The sequence below is a fragment of the Anas platyrhynchos genome, chromosome 18 (assembly GCF_047663525.1).
Source record: "Anas platyrhynchos isolate ZD024472 breed Pekin duck chromosome 18, IASCAAS_PekinDuck_T2T, whole genome shotgun sequence".
Taxonomy (NCBI): Eukaryota; Metazoa; Chordata; class Aves; order Anseriformes; family Anatidae; genus Anas; species Anas platyrhynchos.
The window spans coordinates 2,698,036-2,719,467 of record NC_092604.1 but is presented as its reverse complement, the minus strand read 5'-3'; the positions used below and the strand labels follow the sequence as shown (position 1 = coordinate 2,719,467).

Below are 21,432 nucleotides of genomic sequence, written 5' to 3'. Positions count from 1 at the left end.
CCAATTTTTCCAGCAAGTCCCTTCCTAATAAGGGTTTTGGCAATATCAGGGTCTTCCTAATAAGGGTCTTCTGATATCAGGGGCCAATTGCCCTAGAAAGAGGCTAGCCAATTACCTCTTTATTTATTTATTTGTTTGTTTATTTATTTTATTGCATTTCAAAGTTCATCCAAAAATTCCTTAGGGCAATGTGAGGTAACAGTTCACTTGAGAGAGTCAGCACCATTGCAGGTGCCCACTGGGAGCTTTACAGTCTTGCCTTGCTGGGAAAGGAGTGATCTGATCTTCAAGGGTAGGTTATCATCCAAAACAGCAAGGAGAGATGTTCTTCTGGCTTAGGCTTGCCTGGGCTGTGCTATTTATAGCTCTTCACTCTGTGCTAACAACAAAGTTTTCAGTTGATATTTGATGAATACTTACATTTCCAAGGGAGATTTTTTTCAGACCATAACTAATCTTAGCATCTGTGGTGGGGACAGTTGCCCAAACTAAGATAGTAGTTTTTTTCAGTTGTCCCTTGGTTTTCCCTTACTGCTTCTGAGCTTTGTGAACATAATGTGTCTTCAAGTGACCAAGTCTTTCACTGCTAAGGCCATGTTGCACCTTTTGCTTGTCCTTACTACATGATGTACACTGTAGCTCACAGCTCCCAATAGTTCCTGAGGCTCCAAAAGAGCTCAGGTAAGTGGCATAGTTTCTGAAGACAGTTCTTTTCACCAGGGAGGGGGGAAGTGGGGAGGAAAAGAGAGAATCCCCCCTTGTTCATACACATGCTTCACATGTTGTGTTGCTGAACAAGGTTTCACTCCGCTTTCCCAGGGAAGCTTCAAAGCTCCATGCTGTGAGAAGTGAAGGCTTATGGTTTAATTGGTCTTGACTGTAATCCACAGACCCAACCATAGCTGGTGCTTGCTTTACCACATCTAGTAATGGGCACCCAGGCCATGCAGAGATTTATGAACACAGACTACCTATTTGAATTTGCATCTAAGGGGTTCCTTATCCTCACATTTCTATACGTTGGTTTTATTTTGGGGAGACAATGATTTCCTCATTTAAAGAGTTGATCAGGACATATCTCTATCAGTTGCTGCATACCAGTTGTGTGCCCTTGATGAACATTTGGTTTGGTATGTGCTTAGTTTCCTCTGGGAGCTAGTGTCAGGGAGCCGTTGCTTAATTCTCCTTATAGTGATTAATTGAGGTTGTGTAGCAGGAAGGATTTCATTTTAGAGGTTTCTTCCTATTAGCCTTTCTGTGAGACTCTGTTTTGACAAGATATTTTCTGCTTCATTACGTTTTTAACATCTTTTGTAAACTCTGGTAAGACCTGTTCTTATCTTGGAAACACTGGCAGCTGTTCATCACTATGAGCAGGGAAGACAGACAAAGTCATGAGGATAGGCAGAGGCTGCTCTCTACCCTCTCTGTTCTGATGAACCTTGAAGACCAGAAAGGTAATTCCTGAGCCCTTTTTCTTTGCTGATATTATTTTTCTCAAGTACAGAGGACCAGTTGCTTAAGTATAAGACCAGTTGCTCTTGCACAACTCTCTCTCTGGATGAGGTATGTGCTGAGAAAAGGGGCAAGGGTGGAGAGCTCTTACTGCAAGGGTATCTGATGAGGGTATGCAAGCCAGGTGGGCAAGGATGGCAAGAGGTAAATGGCAAGGTAAGTTTTCTACCAATTTGTCTATTGTTGGACCACCCATATGTCACACAACTGGAGTTGATAGCTGCAAACAAACTGCAGGCCTCAAATGACATGTTATTATATATTTTTTAAAGTGACCACTGTGTAAAAATATTTACTTCCTCCATCTCCAGAGAAGGTCTTTTCTCAATCTCCTGACTTGCCTCCAGTGTCTTTGCAGAGCTTAGCAGCTGCAGAGCTTAGAGTAAGAAACTAATTCCCATGACAGCCACCAATATCTGTCTGTTGGGCAAAAGTGTTGGCCCCGTCCAGGTTTTCTGGGTCCCTCCAGACATTACAAAACACAAGCCATAAAAGCATGCTGGGTCATTTGATACAAAGAATAAGAACCAGATTTTCAGAAGAGCTCAAGGACAGACTTTCCCAGGTTCCTGCAGGGCTGGATCAAGATGTGGGGAGGCTCAGTACAAGGTTGGTACTGGGCTCTCTCCCCTTCAGGATGCACCAGCAGACACTTTGGTTCTTCAGAAAGTGTCCCCAGATTGGTGATGGGCAGTCATACGGTGCTTACCCTTTTGGATGTAGTGCTGCTGATACAACAGCCATCTACACACAGAACTGCTGCCAAGGGTTTGTCCTTAAATGCCCTCCCTGTACCTTTGAAATCCTAATAAGGCTTCAAGTTAGAAAAAGCTTCTCTATTATAAATCTGTTCAGACAGATTTAATAGTATCATCTAGAGCAATACTGTTCAGCTGAGACTAGAAGGGAAAGGTTGAGATTCAGTGTTAATGGGCTTCTCAGTCCAGTGTTGTGTTCGCTGGTCTGATGTCCACGGTGGCCGTGAGGGTAGGATACCTGAGCGACTACTTAGAAGGCTGTAGGATTTTAATCAAACATTTACTTTGCTTTAGCTTTACTTATTTCAGCACAGATGAATCTTGTAGGATGTGATTTTTTTTCTTTTCATATGGCCTGAGACAGATGTAAAGAGCAAGGTCTGAATGCTGCTGGAGGTAGGCCATTGTCCTACATGGGGTGGTGGTGAACTGCTATCAAAAGCTCAGCTAAAATCCAGCTCTGATGACAGTGAGCTGTGTCACTGAAAAAAAGTCCTATAACCCACAGACAAACCACAGCCTTCTTGCCAGGCTACAGAAGTCTGAATTTCACCTCTGGCAGCCAGTAAAAGTATTTGTATCTGTGTTGGGTCTGTCTGAGCTGGAGTCACCATTTCCCTGCAGCAGTCCGCACAGTGCTGTGCTCTGCACTCGTAGCTGGAACAGCACTGATATCACTCCAGTGTTGTGTCTATTGCTACGTAGTGCTGGCACAACATCAGGACTCCTAAGCCCCCAAGAGCCAGCAAGCTGGGGGTGGGCAAGTGATGGGGAGGGGACATTGCCGGGGCAGCTGACCTAAACCAACCAAAGGGATATTCCATAACACCTGATGTCACACTCAGCAATAAAAGGGGGGGCTCTCGTGGGGGAGGGGGCTGTTCCTCCTGAACAACCACTACGCGTTTGAGGCCCTGCTTCCCAGGACGTGTCCGAACACCGCTCGCTGTTGGGAAGTAGAGAATAATTTTTCTCTCTCTCTGTGCTTCCGCGCAGACTCATTGTTTCTTTTGTATCTGTTTTTCCTTCCCATTCCCTTTCCCTTTAATTAAACCTTTCTCATCTCAAACCTCGAGTTCTCTGTGTTGTATTTTCTCCCCCTTCCTTCTGAGGAGAGGGGGAGTGAGAGAGCGGTTGTGGTGGAGCTTGGCTGCCCACCTGAGTAAAACCACCACAGTATCCTATGCCAGTCTGCTAGTACACTCCATCTCTAAATCTGTCACAGGCTCTTCAGTGGTAAAATCTATTGAGGCTGGAGCTGTGGTATTGGTTGTACCCCCAAGGATCTTTGTAGGTTACAGTGCAGTTATTAGGAAACAGATCTTTCGAAAAACAGCATGTTTTTGTGTTTGATCGACTCCCTTGTAGATAAAACCAACAAGCCTTGTTAAAACAATTTCAGCTTCTGTATGTTACAAGAGGCCTATCCCAAACAACATGGCCTGTCCATTCTGCATGTTCCCCGTGACCTTCCAGGAGTGCATTTCTCTGTGGTGGCACAAAGTCCCTGTCCTCACACTTCTCTCCTCCAGCCGAGGGTGGCAAGGACCCACTGAGCTAGAGTGGAGGAGACAGATTGGCCTAGAAGTAACATGTCTGCAATCTAAGATATTTAGGTGTGTCTTGTCTTTCTCTTGCTGCTGTTACCTGCTTGTGATAGTGTTCAAGTGTTAGAAAACCCTGACATTAAAACAACTATCAATTATTAATGTAAGTGTCCAATAAATTCCATCTCCTGGTCCCCCTTCAGCATGTTGCAGAATCAAGGCTTGCCTTTATAAACATGAAGTTTTGTTGATTCGACTGATTCTGGATACCTGATGGAGTGAGAGCTTTGTCTTCAGAATCTCTAGGGAGTGTTATTGAACTATGCTATACCTTATTAGTCTTTAAGATTAGTGACATCGGTCTGAGGAGAACTTGAAACCCCAGGAGCATTCATGTTCTGTGGTGGTGTTTCATGGGGCTCTGTGATTGTGCTGGACGTCCTATTGCCTGTGCTCTGAGCATCCCTGGCACTGCCAGCCCTTAAAAGAGCCTGCACAGATCCCCACAGGGCAGAAGAGACAAGATAATTTATGAAAAATATATTATGTCTTGCCACAATACAACATTTCTTTGTCTCTGCAGATCATCCTAGCTCTGCTGGTAACTCCAGGTCTTCCCCTGAATTCTCCTTACATGCATTGCCACTGCTGAAGTTTCCAAGGATCATTTTGTATTTTTCAGGTTTTGCTAAAATTTTGAACAAATGCATACTTGGCAGAATGACTGTTGTTAAAGTCTCATAGAATCATAGAATCATAGAATATCCTGAGTTGGAAGGGACCCTTAAGGATCATCAAGTCCAACTCTTGACACCGCACAGGTCTACCCAAGTTCAGACCATGTGACTAAGTGCACAGTCCAATCTCTTCTTAAATTCAGTCAGGCTCGGTGCAGTGACCACTTCCCTGGGGAGCCTGTTCCAGTGTGCAACCACTCTCTCTGTGAAGAACCCCTTCCTGATGTCCAGCCTAAACTTCCCCTGCCTCAGCTTAACTCCATTCCCGCGGGTCCTGTCGCTGGTGTTAATGGAGAAAAGGTCTCCTGCCTCTCGACACCCCCTTACGAGGAAGTTGTAGACTGCGATGAGGTCTCCCCTTAGCCTCCTCTTCTCCAGGCTGAACAGGCCCAGTGCCCTCAGCCGTTCCTCGTACGTCTTCCCCTCCAGGCCTTTCACCATCTTCGTAGCCCTCCTCTGGACACTCTCCAACAGTTTCATGTCCTTTTTATACTGTGGTGCCCAGAACTGCACACAGTACTCGAGGTGAGGCCGCACCAGCGCAGAGTAGAGCGGGACAATCACCTCCCTTGACCTACTAGCGATGCCGTGCTTGATGCACCCCAGGACACGGTTGGCCCTCCTGGCTGCCAGGGCACACTGCCGGCTCATATTCAACTTGTTGTCTACCACCACCCCCAGATCCCTCTCTTCTAGGCTGCTCTCCAGCGTCTCATCGCCCAGTCTGTAAGTGCAGCCAGGGTTTCCCCGTCCCAGGTGCAGGACCCGGCACTTGCTCTTATTGAACTTCATGCGGTTGGCGATCGCCCAGCTCTCCAACCTATCCAGATCCCTCTGCAAGGCCTTTCCACCCTCATTTGAGTCCACAACTCCTCCAAGTTTGGTGTCATCAGCAAACTTGCTCAAAATGCCTTCTATTCCTACATCCAGATCGTTTATAAAAATATTGAAAAGTACCGGCCCTAAAATGGAGCCTTGAGGGACCCCACTGGTGACCGCCCGCCAGCCTGACGCAGCCCCATTCACCATAACCCTTTGGGCCCTGCCCGTTAGCCAATTGCTCACCCATCGTATGATGTTTTTATTTAGCTGTATGCTGGACATTTTGTCCAGTAGGATCCTATGGGAAACCGTGTCAAAAGCCTTGCTGAAGTCCAAAAAAATCACATCAGCTGGTTTCCCTTGGTCTACCATACGGGTGATCTTATCATAAAAGGAAATCAGGTTAGTTAGGTCAATGCGAAGCTCGTTATTTCCTATCCACAACAATTGACAGACACAATAATAGACACATTATGCCAGTGCTTTATTGGATTTTATTTTTTTTTTATTCCATATTTCTATTTCTGTGGTCTTTAGAATTTCTGATACATTACTGAAGAGATTCCCAACCATATTTATCTCATGGCCACTTCCTCAGTCTTTAAAAGACTTTTAGAGGTAGAGCTTAGTGATATGGTTTAGTGGAGGACTTATTAGTGTTAGGTCAGAGGTTGGACTTGGTGATCTTGGAGGTCTCCTCCAACCTAGGTGATTCTGTGAAAAGCTGTGCTGTAACTGAAATCAGTACTCCTGGGTGTTAGCTTACTCTCCCACCTCTAGGCTTCCAGAGAAAGATGAAACTCTAAAGACCCTTAAAAAGTCAGACCTTTAAAAAGACAAAGACACCAGGAAGTCTGCATGGCTTAACATGGTGGTCCTGGCCAGATTCAAACAGAAAAAGGAGGCATACAGAGAAAAGAAGCAAGGACAGGTAGTTTGGTAGGAATACAGAGAAATTGTCTGATCAGCCAGGGATCAGGTTAGGAAAGCCAAATCCCTTTTAGAATTAGATTTGGCCAGGGACATCAAGGGCAACAAGAATGCCTTCTATAGGTACATCAAGGATAAAAGGAAGACTAGAGAAACTGTGGGCCCTCTCTGGAAGGAAACAGAGGTCACCAGGGATATGGAGAAGGCTGAGGTAAACATTTTTTATTCTAGCTACACAGACCAGGCCCCAGAAGGCAAAGGCAGGGACTGGGAGAATGAAGCCCACCGTAGGAGTAGATCAGGTTCAAGACCAGCTAAGGAATCTAAGGGTGCACAAGTCCATGGAATCTGATAAGACATGTCCACAGGTCCTGAAGGAACTTGCAAATGTAGTTGCTAAGTCATTACCCATCATATTTGAGAACTTGTGGCAGTCTGGTGAAGATCACACCGATTGAAAAAGAGGAAACATAACCCCCATTTTTAAAAATGAAAAAAGGAAGACCTGGGGAACCACAGGCCAGTCAGTCTCACTTCTATGCCAGGCAAGGTCATGGAGAAGATCCTTCTGGAAACTATGATAAGGAACATGGAAAATCAGGTGATTGCTGGCAGCCAACATGGCTTCACTAAGGGCAAATCATGCCTGACACATCTGTTGGCCTTCTATGATGGGGTTACAGAGTTGGTGGATAAGGGAAGAGCTACTGGTGTTGTCTGTTTGGACTTGTGCAAAGTATTTCATGCTGTCCCACTTGATACCTTTGTCTCCAAGTTGAAGAAACGTGGATTTGATGGATGGACCACTTGATGGGTAAGGTATTAGCTAGATGGTTGCACTTCAAGAGTTGGGGTCAATGGTTCAATATCCAAGTGGAACAAGGTTATGAGTCATGTTCCTTAGGGATCAGTACTAGGATTGGTGCTGTTTAACATCTTTGTTGGCGACATGGACAGTGAAATCGAGGGCACCCTCTGCAAGTTTACTGATGACACCAAGCTGTGTGGTGTGGTCGACATTCTGGAGGGAATGGATGTCATCCAGAGGGACCTGGACAGGCTTGAGACATGAGTCTGTGCGAACCTCATGAATTTCAACAGGACCAAGTGCAAGGTCCTGCACGTGGGCCAGGGCAATCCCAAACAAAATACAGGCTTGACTGGATTAAGAGCACCACCGAGGAGAAGGACCTGGGGAGTGCTGGTGGATGAGAAGCTCAACATGAGCCAGCAATGTGCACTTGCAGCCCGGAAAGCCAACCATATCAAAAGAAGCATGGTCAGCAGGGTGAGGGAGGGGATTCTCCCCCCCTACTCTAGTCTCGTGAGACTCTTGGAGCACTGTGTTCAGCTCTGGGGCCCCCAGAACAGGAAGGACATGGAAGTATTATAACAAGTACAGAGAAGGGCCATGAAGAAGATCAAGGGGCTGGAGCATGTGTATCTCCTTTTGTTGATACACAGGTATCATTGATACCTATTGTATCATTGGTACAATAGAAGGAAGGGATGCCATCCAAAGTGATCTGGGCAAGCTAAAGAAGTGGGCCCTTGTGAACCTCATGAGGTTCAACAAGTGCAAGTGCAGGATGCTGCACCTGGGTCGGGGCAATCCCATACATGAGTATATACTGGCTGAAGAACTCAATGAGAGCAGCCCTGCAGAGAAGGACATGGTGGTCCTGGAGGACTGAAAGCTTGACTTGAGCCATCAGCACACGCTTGCAGCCCAGAAGGCCAACTGCATACTGGGCTGCCTCAAAAGACGAGTGGCCAGAAGGTCAAGGGAGGTGATTGTCCCACTCTGCCCTTGCGAGGCCACACTTAGAGTACTGCATCCAGGTCTGGGGCCACAAAGATGATCAAGGGGCTGGAGCGTCTCTCCTACAAAGACAGACTGAGAAAGCTGGGGCTGTTCAGTCTACAGAAGAGAAGGCTCTGGAGGGACCTCATTTGTGGCCTTTCAGTACTTAAGGTATTTAAAAAAAGATGGAGAGCAACTTGTTACTCAATCAGATAATGGCAGAACAAGGTGGAATGGTTTTAAACTAAAATAGGGGAGATTTAGATTAGAGGTTAGAAAGAAATTTTTCACTCAGAGGGTGGTGAGGCACTGGAACAGGTTACCAAGAGAAGTTGTGGATGCCCTATCTCTGGAGGTGTTCAAAACCAGGTCAGATGATGCCCTGAGCAACCTGATGTAGTGGGTGGCATCCCTGCCTATGGCAGGGGGCTTGGAACTAGATGATCTTTGATATCCCTTCCAACCCAAGCCATTTCATGATTCCTACGAAGACAGGCTGAGGGAGTTGGGGTTGTTCAACCTGGAGAAAAGAAGACCTTAGGGAGACCTTATAGCAGCCTTCCAGTGCCTAAACAGGGCCTACAAGAAAGCTGGGGAGGGACTCTTTGTCAGGGAATGCAGTGCCGAGGCGATCGGCTCCGGGGCAGACGTGTTCTGCAGTGGAGCGGGGGATTGAGACAGGCAGGGCTTTTTTTTTTTTTTGTCATTGAGGCCACTCGAAGCATCCGAGGGGGCTGCCAGGACCTGGCAGCCCTTGCAAGGGAGGCTGGCGAGGCCTAGGCGGAGCCAGCAGCGTCCCCTCCCCGGCCGTCAAAAGCAGCCCCTAGGGAGCATGAGCAACCAGGAGCATGGCAAACAGGGCGGGCAAACAGGGCGAGGTGCATCAGAAGGGAGTGGCGCGGCAGTTAGTGTGGCAGTTTGCGCAGGTAGGGTGAGCAGGTAGGGCCCTTTGCCGCTCTCTTGCAGCAGTCTTTCCCTTCAGTACTGATACTGGTAGCCTGCTTGTGAGAAACCCAGCAGAAAACCATGGCCTCCGCATCTCTTGCAGCCTCTCCAGCCGCAGTCACTGATGTGGCTACTCAGATGGAGGGCTCAGGGAAACACACTGCCGTCCAGGTCTTGGGCTCCAGGGTGTGCCCAAGTCTTCTGTCCGTATCCGACAGCAGCAGCGAGGGGTATGCCTGTGGGAGGTGTGCCCAGGTTGAAGAGCTGCTCAAACAGGTAGCGGAGCTTTGGGAGGAGGTGAGCAGGTTCCTGAGCATCAGGGAGTCAGAGAGGGAAATTGACTGGTGAAGGTGTATGCTACCCTCTCTGAGACAGACTCGTGATGCACGGAAAAGACTCCTCAACCATAGGGTTGTAAAGTGGGTATACTTTATTGCAGTGCACCGGGTGCACCAGGAATAGCTTCCCTCAAAAAGTGTGCACCTGCCCGGTCATCTCTCGCAATTTTATACACAAATACTGTTACATATTACATGAGCTCTAATACATATTAATTTCCCCGAAAAGGCAGACCTCTTCCAAGTACTCATTTCCATACTCCCCGCCCTTAGCTCCTTCCGGTTGCACCTGCGCAATGTAGCCTGGTGGTCATGGGCAGGGGTCTTTCAGGATGAAGGCAACGAGGAAGAGGAGGTTAAACTTTCTTTACCTTTGTGGACTTTGACCTTGTGTTGGACAGTTTAGGCTTTTTTTCTTATCTTTGCCTTGTTTCCTGCCAACAAGTTGTTCATTCTTTCTTAAGAAGATGTTCATTCTTCCCTCATCCATTAGCCTTGAACGATATCTTCTTTTTACATCTGCTTCTCATCTACATCCCTATAATTAGGATATTTTTAGGTTCTCATCCACATCCCCAATACTTAAGATATTTTACCGTATATGTAATGTAGCTAGATACTAATTCAGATAGTTTTTTTTTAACATCTTCCCCATCTCACATGAGCCTGCTGCAGCACAGGTGCCTCCTGCTGTGCAGAAGACAAAAGTCCCCTCATCCCACCAGGCAGTAAAAATGGACCTAGGCCACAGGGGGAAGGGAATGGAGGCAGGTTCCTGTTCAGGGTGGTAGGAGAGCCCTGTCCCTGCCCACCTCACCTTCCCATCTACCCTTATGTAACAGGTACAAGGCTCTAGTCAGCCATAGTCAGAACAATGAAGTAGACAAAAGCCCGTCCCAGTTGGAGAGGGTGCCTAAGGCAAGGCAACCTACCCCCCACATTGCTACATCATCTGTCAAGAAATACAGAAGGGTTATTGTCATGGAGGACTCCCTTTTGAAAGGGACAGAGGGCCTGATATGCCAACCGGACCCAACCGACAGTGAAGTCTGTTGTCTCCCCGGGGCTCGGGTGAGAGACTTAGCTAAGAAAGTCAAGCGCCTGGTACGGCCCACCGACTACTACCTGCTACTGGTCTTTCAGGCTGGTAATGACGAGGTGGCAATGAGATGTCTGAGAGCGATCAAAAGGGACTTTAGGGCTTTGGGGTGACTACTTAAAGGATCAGGGGCACAGGTTGTTTTCCTCTGTCCTTCCAACAGGGGGGATCGATGCTGACAAGCAGGCTCACCACATTAACACGTGGCTTCAGGACTGGTGCAACCGACAGAACTTTGAGTTTTTCAATCATGGGAAGGTCTATGTGACGCCAGGCCTGCTGTCACCAGACGGGATGCACCTCTCAGAGAGGGGTAAGGATTTTGGCTCAATCCTTAGGCAGGAGTTGGCAGGGCTGATAGATAGGGCTTTAAACTAGAGTTGAAGGGGGAAGGAGATAAAAACAGGCATGCCGGTGATGAGCTAAGGGATGGTGTGCTAGAATCAGAGGGACTGTGTACCAGAGAGGTCCTTCAATCGGCTCCACAAGGTTCTGTGTATAGGGAAGCGCATTTGAAGTGCTTCTACACAAATGCAGGCAGTATGAGTGTTGAAGAATGGCTCAAAGAGCAAGGGAATGGGTCCCTAGAGGAATTGTACAAGCAAGGCAAAGAAAATAGAGTTTATAGCCATGGAGTAGGCCGGATGAGAAGCATTCTTGTGAAATATGCAAGGAGCAGTCTGTCCTTGAGAGAGATAAACAGGTGGATCTGAGGCCCGGGAAGATAAGGAAGTAGCTTATGCACTGTAACAGCAAGTAGTATTTTTTGCAACACTTCTAGGATTAGCCAATAGGATAGTGACCACTAGGCATAATTATCACTGTGTGTATAAATATACGGATATCTGCACAATAAAGTTGAAGCTTGTATTACCACTCATATTAAGTTGATCCCTTGCTTCCTCACGCCGAACTCGGTGGGTCTCGCACCCACATATGAGGAATAAAATGGAGGAGCTAGAAGTCTTGGCCCAGTCCCACAGCTACGACATCATCGGCATAAGCGAAACCTGGTGGGATGAGTCCTGTGGCTGGTGTGCTGCAATAGATGGTTACGGGCTCTTCAGGAGGGACAGGCAGGGTAGGTGAGGTGGCCAGGTGGCGATGTATGTGAAGCATGGGCTAGACTGCATGGAACTTCAAGTTGGGGATGGCAAAGTTGAGAGCCTCTGGGTAAGGATTAAGGGATGAACAAATAAAGGGGATTTTGTTGTGGGAATCTATTACAGACCTCTCGGCCAGGACGACAACACTGATGAATTATTTGCAGAACTAAGAGATGCCTCGAGATCAACTCCCCTTGTCCTTATGGGAAATTTCAACTTGCCAGACATCAACTGAGATCACCACATGGCCAATACGAGCAAGTCCAGGAGGTTCATAAAGCACCTAGATGATAACTTCTTGGTGCAGGTGCTAAGGCCAACTAGGAAAGGTGCCCTCCTTGATCTGTTGCTGGAAAACAGAGAGGGTCTTGTGGGAGACGTGGCAACTGGCGGCCATCTTGGTCATAGTGACCATGAAGTGGTTGAGTTTAGAATTTATGGTGACAGAAGGAAAACTGCCACCAAAACTTCAGCCCTGGATATGGGGAAAGCAGACTAGGCTGTTCAGGGAACTAGTCAGCAAGGTCCCCTGGGAAGCTGCTTTTGAAGTCATTGGCGTCCATCAGTGCTGGTCAATCATAAAGCACTGCCTCCTAAAAGTACAAGATCAGGTGATTCCAAAATATTGGAAGGCAGGCAGGTGGGGCAGAAGGCCGGCCTGGCTGACAAGGCATCTACTGGAGCTTAGACAGAAAAAGAAAGTGTACAGCTGCTGGAAAGAGGGTCAGGCGATGAGGAAGGAATATGCTGTTCGTGTTTGTAGGGAGAAAATTTGTGGGGCCAAAGCCCAACAAGAGTTGAAGCTGGCCAAGTCTGTGAGAGACAATAAAAAAGTTTTTTTTTTTTTTTTTTTTAAATGTTAACAGAAAAAGGAGAAACAAAGAAAACTTAGTTCTGCTACTTGACGGGGAAGATCTCCTCACAGACAATGACATAGGCAAAGCAGAGAAGTTTAATGCCTTCTTCACCTCTGTCTTCAATGCTGCTGATGGGCTTTGGGACCCTGGGTGCCCTGAGCAGGAAGACCATGATGGTGGGAATGACAAACTCGCAACCAACCCTGAATGTGTGTGGGATTTGCTGCTCCACCTGGATCCATACAAGCTCATGGATCCAGATGGGATCCATCCCAGGGTGCTTAAAGAGCTGGCTGATGTCATTGTGGGACCTCTCTCAATTATTTTTCAACTGTCTTGGGAATCTGGAGAGGTCCCAGTAGACTGGAAGCTGGCGAATGTTGTGCCAAATTTTAAGAAGTGTAAGAAAGAAGACCGTAGCAATTACAGGCCTGTCAGTCTCATGTCACTGCCTGGTAAAATTATGGAGAAGATGATTCTTGAAGTTATTGAGGCGCACCCGGGCGACAATGCAGTCATTGGTCCCAGCCAACATGGGTTCATGAGGGCTAGGTCCTGCCTAACAAATTTGCTTTCCTTTTATAAGATCATCTAGTTGACCAACGGAAACCAGCTGATGTGATCTTTTTGGACTTCAGCAATGTTTTTGGCATGGTTTCCCATAGGATCCTACTGGACAAAATGTCTAGCATACAACTTAACAAAAACATCATACGATGGGTGAGCAATTGGCTGACAGGCACGGCTCAAAGAGTTGTGGTTAATGGGGCCAAATCTGGCTGGCGGATGGTCACTAGTGGGGTCCCTCAAGGTTCCATTTTTCCTGGACTGTGTAGAAGACAGCTTCCTGATTCAGTTGGTTAGTGAGTATACAAGAGGGGGTGCCCTGCCAGACCTGCTGTTCACAAACAGAGAAGGATTGGTGGGAGATGTGGTGGTAGGGAGTTGTTTTGGGCAGAGTGACCATGACATGGTAGAGTTCTTTATTCTTGGGGAGTCAGCGAAACTGCTACGTTGTACTTCCAGAGGGCAGACTTTGAACAATTCAGGACACTAGCAGGGAGGGTCATGTGGGAGTCAGTCCAGAAGGGCAAAGAGGTCCAGGAAGGATGGATGCTCCTCAAGAAGGAAGTCTTCAAGGTACAGGAACAGACTGTCCATGTGTGCCATAAGATTAGCCGGTGGGGAAGACCAGCATGGCTGAACAGGGAACATTTGCTGAGTCTCTGGGGAAAAAATAGAGATTATGTCCAGTGGAAGAAGGAATAGGCAACTCAGGAAGAATACAAGGACGTCGCCAGAATATGCAGAGAGAAAATCAGAAACGCCCAGTACAAACTCAACCTGGCCTCTATGGTTAAGGATTAAAAAAAAAAAAAAAAAAAGGTTTCACAAATGTATTTATGATAAGAAGAGGGCCAAGGAGAATCTCTGTCCTTTACTGGACACAGAGGGGAACATGACTACTGAGCATAAGGAAAAGGCCAAGGTTCTTAATGACTTCTTTGCATCTGTCTTTAACAGTCAGACCACTTATCCTCGGGTACTCAGCCTCCCAACCTGGAAGTCTGGGATGGGTAGTAGAATAAACACCCCACAATCCAGGTGGAAACATTTAGAGACCTGCTACTCCACAAGGACTGTCACAAGTCCAGGGGGCCAGACAGGGTACACCTGAGGGTGCTGAGGAAGCTGGCAGATGTGATTGCTGGGCCACTTTCCATCATCTTTCAACGGTCATGGTCAACTGGAGAGGTCTCACTGGAGACTTGCTAATGTGACACCCATGTAAAAGAAGGGTTTTAAGGAGGACCCTGGGAACTACAGTACTGTCAGCCTGAACTTGGTGCCAGGAAAGGTGATGAACAGGTCATCGTGAATGCAATCATGCAATGTATACAGGACAACCAGGTGATCAGGCCTAGCCAGCATGGGTTCATGAAAGGCAAGTGCTGTCTGACCAACCTCACCTCCTTCTTTGACTGGGTAACCCGCCCTGTGGATAAGGGAAAGGCTGTTGATATAGTCTTCCTAGACTTCAGCGAAGCCTTTGACATGGTCTCCCTGAGTATTCTCCTGGAGAAGCTGGCAGCCCGTGTCTTGGACAGGTACACTCTTTGCTGGGTTAAAACCTGGCTGGATGGCTTGGCCAAGAGAGTGGTGAACAGAGTGAAATCCAGCCGGCAACTGGTCATGACTGGTGTTCCCCAAAGGTCTCTGTTGGGGCCCATCTTTTTTAATATCTTTATTGCTGATTTGAATGAGGGAATTGAGTGTGTAATAAATATTGTATAATAAGTTTGTTAATCAAACTGGTGGGAAAGCTTGTGGGGGCTGTGACAACCCCGTACAGCTGGAAAGTTTCCAGCTGACCATCCTGATAAGAACCTGTAATAAATCTTGGGGAAGCTTGTGGGGGCTGTGACAACCCTATATAGCTAGAAAGTTTCCAGCTGACTATCCTGATAAGAACATGTATAGAACACGTATAGTGCTTGCTCAGTAAGATCACAACCTGCAATGCAGAGGAAGACTACGGCCTTCATCCTCACGACCACCAGGAGGTCCGAGACGACCCCCTAGCAACAGTATGTGCAACTGCAGGACATACCAGGATATGCCACGTACACCTGGAATAACCAAGCTATAAAACGGGGACTCTGGCGGGCGTGAGACGCGCGCTGTTGGTGGAGCGGAGACTCCCCGGCCACCCTGCGCTGTTTTGCCTGCTTGAATGCTTGCTTAATAAATTTGGCTCTGATAAAGATTATTCTGAGAGTGGTTTTGGTTCCAACCACTTATTACAGAGTGCACCCTCAGTAAGTCTGCAGATGACATGAAGTTGGGGGTAGCATCTACCAGAGGGCAGGAAGGCTCCTTAGAGAGACCTGGACAGGACGGGTCCTCCCCTGCTCCCGTGGGTTGCATCTTTCCTCCCCACCCAGACTACGGGAGCAGAATTTTCTGAGGGAACTGTCCCAGCTACCAAGACTTGCTGCTCAGCAGACCACAGAATTTTCACCAGTTGCTGCTCCCCCACACAGCCTATGCCGCACCCCCCAGTCAAGCCGCCATCCGCCCTGCTGCCCCCAGCCGCCCCCAGCCCAGCACCGGGGGCAGCGGCACCGCCGCGAGCTCCGGGCGGGAGCAGCACAGAGGGGGCAGGGCGAGGCTGCTGCTAAGAAGCTACACTGTGATTGGTGAGAATCCCTGCCACCACAGAATGAGGGTGCTGAGGATTGGCCGGTACCCTTCCCCCTTTCCTCAGCAGGAGAGCAGTGAGAGCCTTTCTGATTGGCTTCTGCTTTCCACGCCTTGCAGTAAAGCCTCTTCCTAGTGGCTGCCCACCGTTGAGCTCGTGCGGCAGCGGCCTGGGCGAGCGGCAGCCGCGGGCTCCCCGTCAGGGCTCCGGGAGGTGGGGGAGCGGCAGGGGCAGCGCTGGGCGGGGGCGGGGGCGGGGGCGGGGGCGGGGGCGGGGGTGGTGGAGGCGGAGGCGGAGGCGGAGACAAAGGCAAAGGCAAAGGCAAAGGCAAAGGCAAAGGCGGGCACCGTGGCCGTGGTCAGGCCTGGGTTAAAGCCCGTGGTGATATCCTGGGACTGTGACCTCTCAGGATCTGTGAGTGGCAGCAGGCTGCACAGATTTTGTGACGTCATTGGTGTGCATTTCCTTATGAGCACCGGTGACATCACCAGGCCTGCCCCAAATAGCCACATTGTGATCTGTGACACGGTGAGTGCTAATTGCTAATTAGTACTAATTACCAGGATTTGTGCTATAGTAGTGAAGGCATCGGTGCCCATAGTATAGTAGCAACGGTGACATCACCGCTGTTTTTGCCATCATGCTCATTGCGTGTAAGTCACATTGCAAACAACTGTGCAGAATGATGCGTTGCTGGCCATTCAGTGTTCTCTGATTTCAGGGCCTTAACACAGGCAACAGTGATGTTAAGGGTGTAAGCAACATTATACCAAAAAATATCAGAGATAGTATCAGAAACTAGGTCAAAGTCATCACTAACAACAACGTTTTTGCCACTGATGAAGTCACTGCTGTCTGTGCCACCAGAACTTTGGAGCAATAGTGTCATCAATGTTTGGAGCAATAGTGTCATCAGCTTTCACAGCGACACAAAGGACAGGACGTTGAGGTCCCACCAGCAGTTGGGGCACCCTTTCCATCTCCTCAGGGCTGGGGACAGAGTTAGTCCTGCTGAAGCTGTGTGTGGGAACACCTCAGCCCCAGTGCAAGGACAGCTGTGACCCTGCTGGTGGTTTGGAAGCACCCTGGGGAGTTTGGGGCTGCACCTTTTCCTGGGACTGTGACAGCAATGGCCCTGACAGTAGAACTGGAGATGTATTATCCCTGTTCCTGGTTGGGGATGGTGCTGGCCCTGCAAGGGGTAGGGCTGGGGGCACCCACCTTCCTGACTGTCCTTACAGCCCTGCTCCTTCTGTCGCAGACCATGTGGCTTGAAACCAAGATCTGTGTGTGGCGAGTATGGCCTCAAGCCTATTCTGAAATATTCGCAGTGGATCTGCTTTCCCCTACTGTCCCCAGCCATTCCCATGTCTCCCATTCTCAACTGTCCACACTTGTGCCTACATCCTTTCTCCTTTCTGCCCCTTTTTCTTCCTCCCAGAAGTCTGAGAAGGCACACCTGGGCCCGTGAGTTCTCAACGCCTAGCTGTGTCTGCTTATCCCCATCTGTCCTCTGCCTTCCTGCCCTTTCCCACCCTCCAGTCCCACTGTTCCCATCTGTCCCCATGTCTCTTGTCATCATTACTCCCTCCACATCCCTGCAGGACAGACCTAGATGTGGTGGCCATGGAGAGACTTGAGGCAGCCCCAATCCTGCAGGATCGGCATGTGTGAGTGAGGGGATGGGGGTGCTTGGAGAGGCCTTGGACACTTGAGTCACCCTGAAACATTTCTGGACTACCTTGGGTCACTGGGGATGCCAGGGGAAAAACACCTGGGGGACTCAAATACCAAGACACCAGCAGGGAACCCTGGAGACACTGTAGAACAATTCTGAGGCACCTGAGATCCCTGAAGACACTCTGGCGACACACTGGGACATTATGGGAGCTCCAGGCATGATTGGGGAAAAACACAGAACATCCTAGGCAACAGATAGGACACTCTAGGCACCAGTGGGTCACTTGAATAATGCCTCTGGGGACCTCCAAAAAATCCTGGGACACCCTGGAGACCAGTAGGACACTCAGAGACCTCACCTCAAGGACTCCCAGGGATACCACTGGTATACCACCATTCACCTCCTACCCTTCCAGGATTCCTTTAGTCTCCCTATCATCCCTGCAGTATCCCATTTCCCTTCATTGACCCCAGTGTCCTTGTCCCATCCAGGACATCCTAGAATCCAGTCCTGGGTGCATACGTCCCCTCCCAGGATGTCCCCATGTCTCCTACTGGTATCCTTGTTCCCCCTAGCAGCCCTCTAGGTGTTCATGACTTTTCCATGCCCCATTACCATGGCTTCTTCCTTAGGTCCCCTCAAGGTGTCCCAGTATGCCCCTGTTCCTCTCCCTGCAAGTGCCTACATTGTGTCTCTGAAGGATATTCTGGACCCTTTTGTTTTCCCTATTATGTCTTCCCAGGTTGTCCCTTTCATATCCCTCAAGCTCTCCCTGTGCCCCTAGGACGTCCCATTTATGTCCCCCTGAGGTGTGCCTGTTCCTACAGTGTTCTGACAGATGTTCTGCCGGGGCCCCCTGTCATTCAGGATGCCTACAAAGGGGCCCTGGAACTGGGCCAGGAGCTAGACCTGACCCCAGGGCCACTCTCAGCCCTGTTGGGCATTGTGTATCAAACCATCATCATGTGTACAGGTATGTGCAGGGCTAGGAGAGGATGGGAGGACACAGCACAGCAAAGGTCTTACCACTGACTCTCCCAATCCCAGAGACACCCTTACTGGATGTGGAGGAGTGCTACACCTACCTCAGTGAGCTGCTTCTGCGCCATGCTGTGCATGTGAGTCTTCACATGCCCCTCACAGCTTTATTGGCACCCATACATTCCTTGCCCCATTCTTGCACACTTGTTAGGACTTGAATACTCCCTGTGCAGTCTCCATATGCTTCTCAGCATCCACACAACAACCTAAATACACCCCACATGGTTATTGGCACTTACATACTCTATTCATGCTTATTGCATGGTCCTTATGTACTCCTCCCACACTTAGAGAGGCCCTGTGCTCATAGCATGCTTTCCACACACTGGTGTCCCCATGGCATGCTTAGTGGTGCACTTTCCACATGTACTTGTCTGAACTTGCAGCCTGCATACTCCCACATGCTTCCTTCAGGTTTACCAGAATTTGCACGTTCCTTGTGCTCTGAACCCTCAGATTCCCAACATGCTTGTTGCATGCTTCTCTCTCTTCCTTTCCCCTCCCCTTGTACGCTCCATGCATGCTTCCCAGTCCCTGGCTTTCTTTTGCCTGCTTCTGCCATGGTGCCATCATTGTAGTGCCCTCCGGTCAGTGCAGCTGTATTTGGGCTGACCCAGGTTGCCCACATCGCAGCCCATCTCCTCGAAACAGTCCTTCGGCATGCCAGGCTCTATGGCTACATCCTCACACCCCAGGTGAGCTTGGCACTATTGGAAGTATGCAATGGGGGCAGTACCTGCCCTGATCTCACTCCATGTCTTGTGTCCCTGCCCACAGACCTGCCTTGACCTGACTCTGGTTTATGTGGGGAGCCCTGAGCATGGCCAAGAGGTAGAGGTGTCCACAGCCCTCCTCCAGGAGGAAGGAGAGATCCCTGGGAACCCCAACAAAGGTGGAATCTTCCTAACTGGGAGGTTATGGGGAAAATGCTGGGAATTCAGGGGGCTGGAGCAAGATAGGGCAATGAAAGGGACCATAGGGTAAGTGTGGGTGCACACTCCTATCTGGGGTGCATTGTACGATCTTGGATGGAGGATCATATGGAGGGTCATGGGAGGTACCTGTGGGCACCCAGTGGTCTGGAGGGGTCGAATGGCACCTTAGGGTTATAAGGATGGTCATGTGAAGCACAACAGCATCTAGTAGCATCAAGGGAGACACTTAGGATCATGAGGTGTTTGGAGAGGACTGGAGGGCATGCCAGGACTATGGATGGCCCTGGGAACCTACAGGATCAGGCCATACCTTGCTCCATGTCCCCCTGTTCCCCTGGTTCCACCATGTCTTTCACTGTCCAGTAGCAACTTCATCCTGAGCCCTGTCTTCTCAATGTCCTGCTGTGTTCCTGGTGGAACATGTCCCTTGTTTTCACAGTCCTGCTATATCCTTTGCCAGGCCCTTAACCTGTCCCTCTCCCTGTGTTCCCTGGATTCCTCTTCCCCAGTCACTGGTTCCAAGCCCTAATTCCTGACCTCTGTTACTCTCTATGCCCTGCCTGCATACACCCCCAGTTTTAGTCTCTGACCTCTGCTCACTTATATCCCCTCCTTGTCCCCATGTCCCCCTGTGTGTTCCCTGTCTCTGTGGTGTCAGGCCCTGAGCCCTGTCTTCCTGTGCCTCCTGTTCCCCTGTCTCTGATGTCTGGCCATGACCTGTGTACCTGTGTCCTCAGGGTCTTCATTACAGGAGGTAGTAGTGGCTGAGCTGGTCCAGGTAGCTCAAGGTTGGAGCCAAGAAGTGGAGGCAGGGCTCCTGTGTGGTCATGATCAACGTGGGACCTGCCTGTCCCCTGCAGAGATAAGCATGACCAAGGAGGATGCTTCTGGATCCCACCAGACCTCCCCCAGGAGCAAGAAACACGTTGGAAAACCCCAGGGATCTTGCCAGGGAAATAAAGGCCTTGGACTGTGCCAGAATCTCTGTGTTGTCTGTGGAACCTGCCCCATGTCCCATAGGATTCTCTTAGGACTCCCTCTGGGACACCTCGGGGGAACTCCTCTATCTACTGGGTCCCCAACATTCTTTGGGATGTCACCCCATGTCACTAGGTTCTCATATCGCCTCCCTTGGAGTGCTCCACACCCATCCCAAAGCATATTGACCCCCTTTTTCTCACAATATTTATTTGTGGCCCCAGTGGATGTGGTTAATCTGGTGGCATTGGTCCAAGTACCAAATGCAATTTATTTTCAGAATTGCAATCTCTTGCACCAGTTGGAAGCAAGATGGGCTAGTTAGACCTTTAGTAACTGCATGCTAAGAGAATGCCACCACCTCACTTACTCTCAGTCAATTGCACTCTAATACTTGCTCTGGAATTTTGGTCTAACCTATAAACAAGCAAGGTTTAGGTCACCACAAATCAGCTGTGATTTGACAAGGAATATTAATGAGTTTAAAAAAATATTTAAAAAAAAAAAAGCTAGTTCATGTTTCTGAACATGTCTTCAGAGCTCTGCCTGCTCAGGATTTACAGGGATGAAACATTGTGATTCAGTTCATCTGGACCACCCACTTATATACAAACTCAGGCCTAGAGGCTTCCTCAATGTGATGAGCACTTTTGGAAATCTGTATTTGCCTGCTCACTCCTAAAGACAGTGTAGCTGTGACAGATGCTCCAGCTGTGTTTGAATGGTACCTAAAAGCTAACAGATGCTTATATTTATTCTTCACCCAAGAAATATCATGTACACGAGCACACACACAAGACTTGCCTGCTGTTGTGCAGTCAGACACAGGTGACCACAAAAGTCATGTCTCTGCTTCTGCCCTATCTATTTTCTAATCAGGGAGAAGTGACATCAGAAGCACTAGCTCTAAGACACTCCCAGGAAGACATGGTTCAGGTCTCAAAGACAGAGATTCTTCTACACTCAGAAAATGTGCTTAGCAAACCCACCCCGCTCACTGCAAAGGCCTTTGTGTGAAGCACAAAAAACCAGCAACAATTCTCCCACTGAAGAGAAGAGTGAGCATTGAGTGGGCAGTCTCAACTCTTTGAAACGCATTGGGAGGAAAGGTTTCTCCTCACATGCAAACTTTCCTGT

The 21,432-nt window shown here is 48.9% G+C and overlaps 1 protein-coding gene across 1 annotated transcript; it reads left to right on the top strand.

Moving 5' to 3' along the window:
- The first annotated feature begins 10,377 nt into the window (after window positions 1-10,377).
- LOC101803957 (uncharacterized) lies at window positions 10,378-21,395 on the top strand. The gene is made up of 11 exons (XM_038165144.2): window positions 10,378-10,543; window positions 10,659-10,808; window positions 14,985-15,046; window positions 15,796-16,188; window positions 16,922-17,127; window positions 17,265-17,330; window positions 18,169-18,314; window positions 18,389-18,459; window positions 18,961-19,077; window positions 19,160-19,274; window positions 20,055-21,395. The coding sequence occupies exons 1-11, from the start codon at window positions 10,378-10,380 to the stop codon at window positions 20,618-20,620; spliced, it is 2,058 nt and encodes a 685-aa protein (XP_038021072.2). The 3' UTR covers window positions 20,621-21,395.
- The last annotated feature ends 37 nt before the right edge of the window (window positions 21,396-21,432 follow it).

What these genes read in the sequence shown, in the direction of transcription:
- LOC101803957 (XM_038165144.2), top strand. Translation starts at nt 10,378, where the DNA reads ATGGAGGACTCCCTTTTGAAAGGGACAGAGGGCCTGATATGCCAACCG. An exon ending in GAGACGACCCCCTAGCAACA is followed by an intron (nt 15,047 to 15,795) that starts GTATGTGCAACT and finishes GCCTCTTCCTAG; the next exon opens with TGGCTGCCCACCGTTGAGCT. An exon ending in AACCATCATCATGTGTACAG is followed by an intron (nt 18,315 to 18,388) that starts GTATGTGCAGGG and finishes TCCCAATCCCAG; the next exon opens with AGACACCCTTACTGGATGTG.